The sequence below is a fragment of the Silurus meridionalis genome, chromosome 10, assembly GCF_014805685.1.
Source record: "Silurus meridionalis isolate SWU-2019-XX chromosome 10, ASM1480568v1, whole genome shotgun sequence".
NCBI classification, from domain to species: Eukaryota; Metazoa; Chordata; class Actinopteri; order Siluriformes; family Siluridae; genus Silurus; species Silurus meridionalis.
Genome location: NC_060893.1, coordinates 9,607,773 through 9,622,987, shown reverse-complemented (window position 1 = coordinate 9,622,987; position 15,215 = coordinate 9,607,773). Strand labels below are relative to the sequence as shown.

The window sequence follows — 15,215 nt, the reverse complement described above, 5'->3', positions numbered from 1 at the left end:
CTCTGGCAGGACTATAACCAACAATCTGCCAAGTGTGCCTTTGCCTAAAGTTCCCAACCTGCCCCTCAATCTTCCTCAGATGCCCAGCTTCTCCACCCCCTCCTGGATTGGACCACTATGTGATAACACGTGTGTATGGGCCAGCTGGGCACCATCCATATTTAATGGCCATGCCGGTGCTTATTATAGCCCTAAAGAAAGCATTTTTTTTTACTTTTTTTTTTTTTTAATTGGGTGCCCAACCTTTAGAATCACCCAAAAACACACGTACACTGTGTGGTCGAGCGTCTGAGCACACCAGCCTGGATTTGCTTAGCCTGGACTTTAGATAGTTTGCTTTGAAATATGCTTTTGTGATCTTGCAGTTTAGATGACCCAGATTTGTTAGGCTTTAAAACATAGAGTAATAGAGTATGAGTGTTTGACATTTTTAGGTTTCCCTTTTAGGTTCATTAAGTTTTACTTAGACTGGCTTTCAAATTTCCTGCTTTCAAGCTGTTTGCCAGATACTGAACGATAATCGAAATTTAAAACTTTCATCAAGGCATCAATTCTCACTTTCTCTATGTCTTTCACCAACACGGTTTTAGAAAGAAATTGAAAAGGACCAGTGTTTTCCTTTTAAGATTTTGCCACTGTGTGGTATGCTCGTCTCGTAAAATTCATTGCCGTGGAATTTGTTGATTGGAGAACTTAAGACTTAAGTCATCTATGAATCTCTTTTCTTGATCTTTGAGCTCAAATGGTTAGGCTAGGCAATAGCTTTCAGAAGCATGCAAATAATTTAGTTTAAACATAATCCAAATATTATATAATAGTCTAATATTATCCACCAGTGATCACTAGGCCTTAATCAACATGGTGACAGTGATGTTATTTTTATTATGGAACAATTTCTATCTAAACAAAAGGAACAAAAAATAAATAAATATGTAGATCATGTTCATTGTAAGCAGGCTGGACTGCAAATGCACACCAGGTTTCAGGCCTGAAACAGTGTCTATAGTGGGAGTAGTCCTGTGGGTGTGTGTCCAAAGGGACTCTGTGGTTAGCTGGTTGTTAGAGTCAGTCAGAATGCCGTGTTCCCCCATAGGAGTGCCGCTCCTGGCGAGAAGCTCGTCCATTTGTTCATGCTGCCTCTTCCCCCGCTCGCGCAGGCTTGAGGGGGCGGTGCAGGCCCCCGAGGGAGCCCTCACACACTGTACCACCGCTAATTAATCGAGTGGGAACTCATGCTCATCCTTTTTAATTGCACTGTGGACTTTGCCAAACTATTTTCCAGGACTGCCACTTGTGAAGGTAACAGTCTTTTAACAGCGAGAGGAGTGAGTGCCCTTTTTTTCCTTACTGCTGAGCGTTTTACGCTGTACACTTGAATGCTGCTTGTGTCAGCCTCTCGGTGTGTTGTCGTGTTAACTGTGGTTGACACAGTGGTGTCAGTCCATCTGTCTGCCTTGCTGAGACTGTCTTGAGCCTCTGGAAACCCAGAAGCATTTTCCAACAGCTATGAGCTTTATAGATAAAGCTTTTTGTTTGTTGTTGTTGTTGTTTTTATTTTCCTGTGTTTGACTCATATAAAATGACTACGTTATTTTATTAGAGAAATGTAATTTTTGTTACCATGAATAGAGTAGTGATGATGACAATACAAAGAGAATTAACAGTATAGATACCCCAAATAAAGAAGCATGAATTCAAGCGTGTCACATAAATGCCATTCTGTATGATCTAACTCTAGCCTTCTTTTGAATTAGTTGCTAAGTTACCATGTTCTGTCTAAAGGTACCTGCTGCTAAAATTAGCTTAGACAAACCTACAGTCTATAAACCAATTCTATTCAAAATATTGATGAACACTTTAAGCACTTGAAAGACATTACTTGAAAAGCTGATATTATCATCTGGAGGTAACAGGTTTAAAAACTTGGTGCTTGAACATTTAGACGCATTATAATTACGCATGAATGAAAATATGAAAAGCCAAGTACATCAGATGAAATGCTGATATTATTCTGTGCTTTATGTTTGGCAGAAACGGCTCAGCAACATCAGAGGACCTGTTCTGGAAGCTGGACGCGCTCCAGATGTTTGTAATGGACCTACACTGGCCAGAGCCTGAGTTCGCCAGACATCTGGAGCAAAGGCTGAAGCTTATGGCTAGTGACATGATGGAGGCCTGTGTCAAAAGGTCAAGGCTCATATTGAAACAATTCTATCTAAGATTTATAAAAGAAAGTTCACCACTGCATTATATTGTATAAAAAAATATGAATATAACATCTCTCTAGATTAATGTTTGTTTGTTTGGTTTTTTGTTTGTTTACATACTTAAGTATAAGGGATAATTTGAAGCTGTACCTCTTTCAAACACAGGACCAAAGCAGCGTTTGATATTAAGATGCAGAAGTCAAGTAAATCTACTGACTTCAGGGTGCCTTTGTCCATCTGTACCATGTTCAACATTCTTATGGATGCTAAGAAACAGTACTATAAGCTGTGTATTCTCGACCAAGGACAAGAGGTAAACCTCAACCATATTAAGTCCATATCATGTTTATACATTCAGCTCACATATGAAGAAAATGCACAATAGAGTGTACAGTAAAGAGAATTTACCAATGCTTTTATTATAAACATTTTCATAGAAAATGCCAGACAAAAAAGTGCTCCAGTTAGTTTTGTAGTTTTTTTTGAAAGGACATTTTAGTCTGCCTTTATGTCTTTTTGTATAACCCATGATTTTGGGATTTTTTTTCCCCCCATTTAACCATGTAAGAAAAAAAAAATGAAATAAAGCACTGGGTTGATCACAACACAGAACTGACTTGCTCAAGGTCATTAGTGCATGTGCAGTGTCTTTTAGTCTCAGCAGTGGTTAAGTATGGCATTGGTCTCAATAATATTTCTTGAAGGTATGTCCAGAGAACCTCAGAAAGAAGACCCATCTGGGTATACATGTTTCTTTTGCTTTTATTTAGGTAAAATTGGTCTTTTAGAGTTCTAATTTTTTAAAATATTTTAAATAAGATAAAGTGAAGTCCAAAACCTAATCTCAAGATGTAAGAGACAATAGTGCTGACAAAAGACCTTAAATAAACATTCAAATTATCAACAACCAGTCTTTTGTAAAACATTTTTTTTTGTGAAACATCACCCCCACTAATCAACCAGCCATTGTATGTCACTTACTCTAGCATAATAGATTTTTGGACTGAAACAGATTTTTATTTATGATTTCAGATCATTGACTCGGTCATCCTTGTTGTATTCCATATTTTTGTAGGTTATATTTTTTATTTATATCAGATCTTCTGTGTCTATTTTACAATCATGTTTTTGTTTTTACTTTTTATGGGCCCTGCTCATTGCATGAATCTAAGATGGACCAGCAGTGGGTGAGTCATTCAAGCATTTGTGTTTAAAAAAATATTGTCTTAAATTCTGAGAGAACGTGTGTTTAGATCATAGATTTTATTTCATGATCATTTCTCAGTTCAGCTTTTATTGTAATTTATTTGTTCGGTGTCCATTTCACTTCCCTGTTATTCTCCATCATTAATACTTTGCACTGTGACTTCACAGATGTCCTCGAAATATTTTAAATCACTGTTACAACAGTACAACAGTACGGTACTACAGTGAATATAGAAATTTAAATGAATCAATCTGTTTTAAAACGCTGCAAGTTTTCGAATAAACTAGGAGAATCTCTGGAATCTAAAAAAAGAGCATTTCTTACAGACAGTTTTCTGTTTCTTACTTTTGTCATTTGGACTCTGAAAACATTCAGCTGAAGTTGCGTGCAAACGTGCAGAATTTCCTCCAAGTTCATGTGTATGCCATGTGTGTTTATAATATGTAGATAATAATTTTACTACCGTATATCTTTGCCCGTTCACGCTTCCATTGAAAGGGGTTGCCGCGTTTCAGAATGCAAGGTTACTCTTTAGAAACTGCTTTCTCCCTGAAGTGCCTCTTAGTGGATCGCTCCCGGATAAATGTTTTCAAAAGAAATTATTGTTCTTTTGGTTTTCACACACAGCAAAGACCCCACAATTTAATCCCCTCTAATGCAAAACGAGCCCTTGCAATTTGGCCCCCACTGTTATATAAAAAGCAAACATGGAAGTGTTAATTGAGGTAAAAAGTCCTTAAGATTTGCCCATAATTCCGTTTATGGAAAAATTGCCATTTCATGTAGTGGAAAATAGTGAAAAGAAAATTAGAGCTGCCAATGGTGACCTCTCAGCACCCTCAATTTGTCACTGATCTACGCTCTTTATTGATTGAAATTTTTAATTTGGGTGTTCTTTAGATGTGCTGTGAAAGGGCATTGTTGGCAGGGATGAACTCCCGCTTGCCTTGCATGCAGCAAAGGCATCTATTCAGTGGAGCCGAATGGAACCTCTCTCCCTTTCTCACACACACACACACACACACACACACACACACACACTCAGACTCACTCACTCACTCACACTCTCTCTCTCTCTCTCTCTCTCTCGTTTGCACTACCTTAAAGTCGTTCCTTATCTTTCTTATCGGTTTCAGCAACGCATTTTTTTTTATTTATTTATTTTATTTTTATTTTATTTTTTTATTTTTGAGACAAAACAATTTTTTAGTTTACCCGAATTAATCATGCAAGATTAAATGAAGTCAGATTGAGCCTTTGGTAAATGCAGGTAGATGATAATTTTAGAGAAACAGAAAGTTGCGCTGACTGTGTCTGCTTTAAAAAAAAAAAAGTATTGCTCGAATTTCTTTGGCCTAAACGAGGAAAGGAATTCCATTCAGTGGCATAATAGCACCTATTAGCTGCTTAACTCAGCCCTGTTACATGGGAAGATTCTTCTTCTCCACAGTTTATACGTCTATGTGATTATGTTGTTTGTTCATTTGCTGTGAGGTGAAATTACATTTGCGGATGCTTTTAATTAATGTTAGGATATGCGTATTGTAACCTAAGGATTATATACAAACGAATTACAATGCATTTTGGCAGAAAATCCTTACTCAGTGTTTTTTTGGGTCAAAAATAATAACAAAAGGCATGACTCATTCTTTGTGCGTGATGTGATGATTATTTTTTTTTTATTATTTAGTCTATTTATTAGTTCTGCTTTCAATTTTTGTTGTAACCCTATTTATATCTGTGCTGTAATCCATCACCTTATATTAACAAGCCATGTATTATGTGCCCATCTCCACAGCAACAGTACCATTCTAAAATTGATGTGCAGATCGATGAGGCCTTTAAAGAAATGATCTCCTGCCTGGTTTCAAAGGTACTACTCACTTCCTTAAGGTTGGCTTTTGCTAGCTCTTCTGCTGGCCTTCACAGGTGCTGGTGAATGCCTCCGAGCATTTTCCATTTAGACTGAATGATTATAAGAAGGTCTATGAATGATCGAGTTTTAGTTTTTTTTTTTCTCCCTGAAGCCTCTCACTGAGGAAGCAAGCAGCTCAATATCAGAAATGGTATTTTCATCTGAAGTTGCTATTACTCAGTTTCTTATTTATCGCATTCTCGCCGGCTGCTGAAGATTGTCATTATGTGGCATGTGTGTATCTTTAATGTGTTTTTTTTTTTTTTTATTGTCTCATCTTGTATTAAATTCCCCTATTTTTCCTGCACTTGTAGTTCGCTGCTGTTTTGGACGGTGTATTGTCCAAGCTTTCACGATATGATGAAGGAACATTTTTTTCTTCAATCCTTTCTTTTACTGTAAGTGTTGTTTTTTTTTTTTTTTTTCCTCTTCTATTTGAGTGCCAATAACTGAACTGGTACATTTGAAGATATAAAGCAAAAAGTCTGTATAACTTATGCATACCCTCTTTTAAAGGTAAAAGCAGCAGCCAAGTATGTGGACGTCCCAGTAAGTGTTACTCAGCTTAGAGCTCTCAGTGCTCACTGTCTGCATGAAGCTTTGGTGCCTGCTATGTGACTGTGTACAAAGTATTTTATTTAGCACATGCAGTGATTTGTGCGTATGCCAGTTTTGTAATCTCATGTAGGATGTGGTATCCAACTTTGCCGAGTGTTTCAGCCTATCCTTCTGGCATGCCCTCTCTCAGTAAGAAAACCAACGGGCAAGTACCAAGTGCTGTTTCAGAATCTCTTGCCATCAAACAAAAAATATTTCCTATTTATTCAAATGGCAGTACTAAATGTTGCAGAATTTTGCAATGATCTATTGTAGTGCCAGGGTGCATCCGAGAGCTGGCTAACTAACGCTAATTGGTAACCCATTTGGCTTGGATTTGTTTCGCAATCCAGAAAGTTGTCGACAGCGGGTTTCACAACAAGCGTCGAGAGAACTGTGTTCAGAGAGGTGGCAGGGAGACAACAAACAGGCAAGCAAATCAAATCAGGATTTCATTTTTAAGATATTAGTGCTTGTCCTATTACAGAATGCAGTATTCAGAGTTATTTTTAATCGCAAGACAAGATATGTTTTTTTATCAGTGCTTTAGTCATTAGAAAGCTTTTAAAATACCATACATTGCGACATAAAACAAGGCAGCAATGTTGTTGTCGTTCTCCATTGATCAACTAAACCTTTTGGCCTGATAAACATGTGTTCCTGGCATGCTGAAGCCTGCAGCATACCCCCTCATATCTGTCAAATGAGAATGCAACGTCCACATTGTGCTTTTGTGTAGCAGCAACTCAGAACCTTGGAAGCCCATTTCACAGCCGTGTGGAAAGAGAGAGAGGGAGCCAGAGAGCCAGGCTGCAGGTTGGCCTTTGCCACTGAACATTTCTGGGCCCTTGTCATGAAATTTTAAGTTCTCCTGCTCTTTTGTGAAGACTGCCATTCAAGCGCTGTGGTATTCTGGCAAGGCAAGCCCTGCTGGTAGCTCAGCTAAACACACTGAGTCAGACATTCACACCCTCCCAAACACATGCTTTGATTAAAAGCTTACGCTCTCACATACACACGACACCTTAAAACTATTTAGCTCAAACTTACTTGTAGATTCTCATACATCCCATACAAACAGTTCACACATACTTCATGTTTCTCTCTCTCTCTGTCTCTCTCTCTTTCTCTTTCTTGCTATGTTTGTCTGTCTGTCTGGCTGTTTTCTAATACACACACACAAACATATAGAACCTCACTCTCACACGCATTTATACACCTGCACCTGGGCAGTGAATGAGGCAATGGCAGGAAGCCAGAGCAGCCACTCTGTGTAATTACCTTCTATTTTTTTCTCTCCTCCTTTTTCTCGTCTGTTTCCCATTCCCGTCGCTTATCCCCTCGCCTTAACCGGTCATTAACCTGGCCTTAATCACACCATCCCACACCTCTGCATTGATTCAGTCACACACGCCCCAGCTGCCCCACACCCCTGCCCATTCCAAGCTGCTTTTGCATTGTTCTCCCTGCTGTGGCTCAAATGCTCCTACGTCCTCTCACCGTGGGCTGTTTGTGAGTCTGTGCAAATGCTGGCCAAGAGGGTTTGCTGACAGGATGTGTGTACTCGTGTGTATGCTTTATATGTGTGTGTGTGTGTTGGATTACTTTGTCGTACTTTTAGAAAAGGGTTAGGGGGCTTCCAGGTTAAGCTTACCATGTGGCTCACTGGGATGCATGAGGTGACACACAGACACACAAACACACTAGGACTGCTAATCAACGTTAATGACTTGATCACTGTTTAACAGTGCAATAGGTGAAAAAAAAATCTGTTTGTGCTTGTTTGTGTTTGGTTGGGTCTCCTGTTAGTTGTTTTATAGACACTTTACTCTATGGTCCCCTGTAGATCCTGGGAGTGGAGCTTTGTTAACATGGGTGGGACTGGGGCTTAAAGGAAACAAATGCCAACATCAAACCCACCTTCTTATCCATTAATCCTACATAATGCACCTTATAATGCTCCTAATATTTACTGTTTGAAAGCCAAAAAAACATGCTCATTGTTTAAGACCCCACATTCAACTGGTGAATACTAAATCTAGGTTTGAGCATTAGATAAATCCTGCATGTTGTACCCTATGTAGTGAATATATAGTGAATGGGATGCCATTAGGAATTTGGCTTTGCTGTCTGCTAGAATTATACACACATTCATCCATACATGCATGTCACGACCTGTACAATGCACACAATATGGTATGTGTAATTAATGCTAATATTTAAATTCTATTAGTCTTATTAGTATTTGAATGCCTTCAAATTCAATATTATTATAGTAATTCAGCAATTTTCAGATCAGATGAAATTGATATAAACCTGCATCGCTGTATTATGCCTTTTTCACCGGCACCCTAAAGCAGCACATATGTGTGTCTGTGTGTTTATATTAAAATGTGCACAGCATACAGGACATCTTATTGTTTTATAGTCAGTCCTGTATTAAGACAGGCTGGTTAAAGTTTATAGTGACTTCATGTAAAAATGTAGTCGTTTTGCCTGATTGACTGACACTTGAGTTAAGTCGGAAGTGTGCGTAACGTGCGCTCAACATTTCAGACAAATCTGTGGCACGGTAAGCTGTTAATGTCACACTGCTCTGCTGCAGCGAACACAGCAGCTGTCACATATCTGAGCCATCAGTAACCTGAGAAGCGGAGTGTCCATCAGATATTTTGTGTCTACTTATTTCACCATTTTCCCCTTAAAGAGCCGGAAGGGAATTTCCACCCTGCTGTAGTATAGCGTTCCTGTGTCCTCTACCATGGCGTAGGAGGAGACGAAGGAAGCATAGCGTGATAAGGAGCCGTGCTCTGCCCGCAGGTTGTCAGCCCCTGAGAAATGGGTGTGAAAGGTGTCAAAGCAATTACAGTAGTATTAGAGCATTTTCCTCCACTTGCAATCCCAGTGTGAATAGCTATGTTTTTTTTTTTTATTTAAGTGTTACACAGGTAAACTGAGAAGATTGCATTGACAGTGCGTAGGCAGTTTAGAGGCATATTAGACCGTTATTGTTTTCCACCTGCTCAAATAAAAAGCATTGTAATGAATTTTATTGTACATCAAATTTACTGTATGACTCAAGGGCCTTAAACTTAAACACACCAAACACTAAACCAACAGTGAGCGGCTGTAAACATGGCATAGGTAGAGAAAGCAACAGATTTATCCCTGCATGCAAAGATGCTTGATATTTTTAACTCAGAAATAGTAAATGTTGTGTTTCACTGCAGTTTCATTTCTGTCAAATCAATCTCACATGTATCATCTCTTGCCTCTTGATTTCTCTCTCTCTCTCTCTCTCTCTCTCTCTCTCTCTCTCTCTCTCTCTCTCTCTCCCTCCCTCCTTCTGTGTGTTTGTGTGTATGTGTGTCTCTCTCTCCCTCAGAAACCTGGCATGGATCTAGCAGACACCTACATTACATTTGTGAGGCAAAACCAGGACATCCTCAGAGACCGTGTGAATGATGAGATGTACACAGAGAAAATCTTTGACGTAAGTGTCTCAGCAGACACATGTACATGCAGTGGTATCAGTAGTGGGCGAAAGCAGAGTGAAATACAGCTTCATTTACTTACCTCTTTCATTGTTGCTACATCAATTTTTTTTTTAACTCTTGGTACAATTTATTACCATAAGTTATTTTTTTAACTTATGGTACACCTTCATTTTAATAACAGCTAAAATTCAAGATTTGACCTGCGAGGCAGTTGAGTCTCAAATATACAGTATGAATTTTTATTTTAGGGGACATTTATATTTTAATGTTTCGATTCGTGCAGTTTGAATCTTGGATTAAAGACCCGTAAAGAATATAGAATATAGAATATTTTAAAAACTAAATATCAGTTAAAAATAGTATTTTTTTTTTGTTTTAAAGAATTTATTGGAAACTGATTAATCATTTTCTCTCCATCTGATTCTTAGCCACTAAATATCGTAAGTACAGTCAACCCCTAATAATTTACTTTTCAGAACTCGCAACTCTTTTTAAAAAAAAATGTCTTTCTCCTGCGAATCCGCAGCGGGACCGAATGTTCAGGAATGTTAGGGTTAACATTTTAAACTGTGTTTTCACTAACAAATTTCATAAAAAAATGTTTCAACACATTATTGTATCAAAGTGACACAATGTCTAGATAAATTTACTAAGTTAATTCAGCTAATTCACTAATGTTAATTCATCCATTAAATAAATATGAAACATCGGTTCTGGTGTACAGAGGCAGATTTCGATTTGAACACCATTGGCTAAATTTCCTTCCAGTGGAATCTCTTTACACGTCTCAGATAATAGGGTGGATTGTGAGCCTTTAAGTACTCAGTTAAAAGGTGGATTATGGGGTTTTGAGGCTGAATTCTGTGTACATGTTAAGACGTTATGTGGCATGCTCTTTGATGATCTTGTGTAAGGTGTAACGCGCGTTCTTTGGGAAAGAGCAACTTTGGGAAATATGCTACTTATTAGTTCACATTAATCAGTCAACAGCACTCACTGTATTTTGCAGTGTCTGTCTGACTGTCTCTCTCTCTCTCTCTCTCTCTCTCTCTCTCTCTCTCTCTCTCTCTCTCTCCTGAGCCCCTGCTCTTGGCCTCTTTTTTGTCTATGCTGTGTTTTGAATAACAGTGAGTGAGAGGTGTAAGGAGGTGTGGAAAGTTTTTAGTGGGAAAGGCAATGAGGCCTCACTAATAGCACTCATCAGTGTATTGTGACTATTTCCACTGTCTGAGAACACACACTGCTGTTGACCTGTTTATGCTGGTTTTGTGTGTGTGTGTGTGTGTGTGTGCACACACGTGTGTGTTTCTTCATTTTTGCTCCCTCAGTACTATATGTCCGCAGGTTTTCAAACAGTAGGGAGACCCACAGTTGTTTATATCGACAGTTGAGAGAAAACACAGGATATAGACACACACACACACACACACAACAGGCAGCAGTGTCTGTGTAGATTGTGTTTGAAAACTTTGTGTGCAGGGCAAGATTGGAGAGATGCTGTGTTTGGGGCTTTCCTGTTTATTTGTTGGGCCTCTGCTGAGGTCGGAGAGCGGCGGTGAGGAGACAGGCACACAGAACACTTAATGTGCTTCACACACTCTCCCCACGCTCCCTAATGCGCCTCACACACACCCAGTCATGCACATGGAGAGGAAGCCGACAGCAGGGTCTTGCTGTGTCACCAAAGACCCTTCCTTATCAAACAGACTGTGAGAAAAGAGTGGTGCTGAAGCAGTCCACACACCTCTGTTGTGGTTTCATTTTGTGTTCTTTTATTTATTTATTTATTTATTTTACTAGTATGGAATGATTGGTATTCCACACATGAGCTCTGTGTTTGACTGAATAATCATGTTGAAATGTGGGAAAATATATGGATATTAGGACCATTGTGTTTTTCTAAGACAAGATGCTTTGTGGAAATCATGCTGTGCATGCCCTTGCAGGCAGCAACAAATCAGCATTATTAAGAGTGTGATGAGGTCTGCATGGCAAGGGGCCAGAGTCTTCCGCTTGGTCACGGGTGCCACATATGCCCTTCACTGCCTCTTTAATGATAAAAATAAGAGGATTCTTAAGTGTGTGATTACAGCTGCAGGAAGGAAATGTTCCCGGTAATGTGTTCGTGTCTGACTGCTATTAATATGGAGAAATGCAGCTTGCTCTCACTCACCTGCACAAATTAGTGTCTTGTCACCTTGTCCCTATGTTTCTGTCTCCTAGATAAGCGCCTCAATTAGGAAGCCTCGTTTTCTATTTTTCCTGCATTCAATTAATTGTAGGACAGGGTGTTGTTGATTACGTTGAAGATGAATGTCACTGGGGGGGTTTAATATCATGTACACCAGACTTTCTGTTGTGCACATGAAAGGAAAGGTGATTAAGCAAATGGGTTTCTGTTATTGACAATATGGAACATCACTACAATATTCCTGATACTGGATTTGTTTAAAAAAAAATGATAAATGTGTCTCTTTCAAGGTAATTAATTGAATCATATAAATATCCTCCTCAACTATAGTCAAGAGTATTGAAATTGTCCTAGTGATTTCTAATTATTAAATGAAAACGTACATATTGCTGTGTACATATTGAAATATTTGGTGACTGGATTGTACTTAAGTTTAATGTTAACTGAGACTGGGAAAATTGTTTGCAGCATTAGTTTGATATATAATTTGTTTTTCACAGATTACACAGTACTTACATTTTTTTTGAGAAATTAAATTATGTTGGTTTTTTTTTTTTTTTATGTGTTCTGATTTATGTTTAAATATAAAATCTGCTCATTCATGCAGTTATCCAATTAGCCAATCATTTTGCAGCAACACAGTGCATACAATCATGCAGACCTTTGCTATTAACCAGTAAATGCAGGGCTCGCATCTGAGCAGCACAATTAGCTGGTGTAGTTGAGAGGAGAGGACACAAGTGTCACCTTACATTTATTCCACCCAATGATCAAGGGTTTACATTTAAAAAGTGTGTGTGTGGCCACTGAGATGTGTTTGCTGCCGATATGAGTTTCAGAAGACAAATGTGTTGCTTTTGTAATAATAATAATAAAAATAATAGCTTGATCTCATGGTATAATTTGAGACAATTATATAATAAGCCACTCTTTCACTTTATTAACGGAGACGATCCGCCCTACTCTTCTCAAACATTTAGTCGAGGTTCTGTTTTTCTTTTGTATTTATATTTACAGCAATGGTACAACACATCCATAAAGGCAGTGTGTGTTTGGTTAACGGACAGACTGGATCTGCAGCTCCACGTCTATCAGCTCAAAACCCTCATCAGGATAGTCAAGGTAATACAAGTGCCAACATTTTCTTCAGACTTTTGTTACAAAACATCACTGAAAGAAAAAAAAATACGTTTTGAGCAAAACAACCTTGAAGAGTATCTTTTAGAGGCTTTTGTGTTTGTTTTGCAGAAGTCCTACCGTGACTTCAGGCTGCAGGGTGTCCTAGACAGCACCTTGAACAACAAGAACTACGAGACAATCTACAATCGGCTCACTATAGAGGAGGCCACGGCCGCGGTGTCTGCGGGAGACGGACTGCAGGGCATCAGCATGAGAGACAGTGATGAAGAAGAGGGTTAACTTCATTTCATCACCCTCAGATTCATCACCCTGGATCATGTTCGATGGTTATATAAAACACTTCACAAAAGGAAGCAAGCTAAAACTATTCCTGTCTGTTACAGAACCTCTGTCCAAGCATAACTATACTGTTGTTACTGTGTGCTTGTACAATATAGTTCCCTGTCCACCTGCTGATGGCTCACATGTCTGTATGTTTGTTATATTTCATTTAATATTCAGTGATTTGGTTAATCGATGTCCAACAAAGCTGGCTATGACTGTGAACACTAGAGGTGCTGCTGCTGATGACTACATGTAAAAACCTGAACAAATGCATAAAACAATCAAAACTGATTTGTCTATGGATCTTATCTTTGGTATAAATAGGACCACATGTAAGGAAGTGCTTATCTGTGCTGTACACTGTGGTATGAAGATTGCACATGCAGTTCAAATGTCTGGAACAGAAATAACATGCTAGCGTCCAGTGTTCTTTGTTATGAACTTCACTTCTTCTATAGAATTAACAATGAGTTGTGTTAACTGCCTACGTCCTGTATGATGATGTTGCCTGGTTATGTTTTACTTGAGAGTAAATACTGTATGTCACCTAATTGTAAGGGGAACTTGTGCGTGTGTGTGTGTGTGTGTGTGTGTGCGTGTGAGAGAAAGAGAGACATTTCTATTGTATTTTGTGCACCTGAGTTTGAACAGGTGTGTTTGAAATGTTATCATTAAAAGTGTTTTTAATGTTAATATCAGGTGTCATTTATTTGAGACTAATTTCAACACACCCTCATTACTGTTGTCCTTTTTAATACAGAACAAGGAAAAGCATCATGGAAAATCTTCTACATTTAAATCGTTATTAAAATGCTGGCTTCAAATTTGAGGAAACAAAACAAGTTATACATTTTATGTGGAAATTAATCAAGGGTTATCAGAATTCACAGTGAGGTAACTAAGATTTATCTACTCCACCACCACTTGTCCTGAAGACCATTAAGTCTTTGTTAGGGGAACAAAGTTAATAAATATGTAGTTTTCCCAGCTCTACATGAGTTTGGCAAACACAAGCTCAGAAGGCAAACAAAGGAAGAAATAGCAAAATAGAGAAGGAATATAGTAGGGTTGTAATAAGCCATGTTTTTACGAAATGTGTTGAATAAAATAATAATTAAAAAATGGTATATAGACAGACAAAATGTCTTATTCCTAACAAATTGATATTGCAAGCATGGAAGATCGCTGACTATTCAGATGAACAGTTATTGTATATAAATCTTTTGAGCCTATAATAAAGAAAATCCTTTTTTTTTACACGTAATTAAATGTTATTTGATTCTAATGATTCTAATAGTTATTCTGTGGATCATAGTGTAATAAAACGGGTTGTTTGGGAATGGCTGTAAGAGCATCTGATAAATGAGAGAGGCTCCATATCCAGGCTGCATGACTAAACCGAGTGCGCATGAAGTAGTGGTGTAGAATTGTGCTGTGTGTCCCTGTGTGCCTCCATGTCTCTGGAAGCTCTTCGCAATTCCTCTCAGGCTGGAGAAAAGAGCAGCCTGCGCCCTCCGCCTACCGCCCATCTGGCCAAGAAGCTCAAGCCTCGGGTCACTTGTCCTCTACTGTATGAAATGTTGGCTCATCAGCATATAGGCCTAATGATCTTCATAATAAAACCCTCTTTAAAGCAGCATGAGGATGCTGTAGATTCCGTGCTCACAGACACCGCCGGCATTCCCAAGCAGCCTGTTGCTCGCGTTACCCTTTCCATATTTCCGCCAAACGTGTTTTGTTTTTCTCTCTCTTCTAAAGTGAGAGCAGCTGAGCTGTAAATAAACTGAACGCAAATAGAAAAAACCCGGCTTTGTCGTATTGCCGTTGAGTAATCGGTGTGTTTAGAGAAGCACCGCAGCCTACAAATGTACAGCAGCAGCAGCAGCAGCAGAAGCTCTCAGGCTGCAGTGTGCAGTAATTGAAAGAAGCGCGCGAGCGGTGAGTGCGTGGGATGCGGGATTATAAACCGCACTGCATTTGTTGATGCTAGTATTTACTGCTGTTTCTCCACTGAGACGTGTTCGCTTAAAGTGTTTACAAGTGGCATTTATTGGCCCAGTGCTACAACATTATTACATATCCGTCCCAGCAAAGCATCCTAACCATTTCACCATTTCTTTTTATACTGGAAAAAAAA

At 38.8% G+C, this 15,215-nt stretch overlaps 1 protein-coding gene across 4 annotated transcripts in view; it reads left to right on the top strand.

Moving 5' to 3' along the window:
* The window catches only part of cadps2 (Ca++-dependent secretion activator 2), a 116,507-nt gene extending 102,736 nt beyond the window's left edge, over nt 1–13,771 (top strand). For 2 of the 4 annotated variants that reach the window (XM_046859093.1, XM_046859094.1), the window contains 10 exons: nt 10–129; nt 2,032–2,187; nt 2,373–2,520; nt 3,380–3,394; nt 5,213–5,287; nt 5,644–5,727; nt 5,846–5,878; nt 9,312–9,419; nt 12,632–12,736; nt 12,863–13,771. In XM_046859093.1, the coding sequence (XP_046715049.1) occupies nt 10–129; nt 2,032–2,187; nt 2,373–2,520; nt 3,380–3,394; nt 5,213–5,287; nt 5,644–5,727; nt 5,846–5,878; nt 9,312–9,419; nt 12,632–12,736; nt 12,863–13,033 (1,015 nt within the window). In that variant the 3' untranslated portion in view covers nt 13,034–13,771. The remainder of the gene's footprint in view (nt 1–9; nt 130–2,031; nt 2,188–2,372; nt 2,521–3,379; nt 3,395–5,212; nt 5,288–5,643; nt 5,728–5,845; nt 5,879–9,311; nt 9,420–12,631; nt 12,737–12,862) is intronic. The other 2 variants (XM_046859095.1, XM_046859096.1) reach the window with 1 other exon arrangement.
* Nucleotides 13,772–15,215: the final 1,444 nt, after the last annotated feature.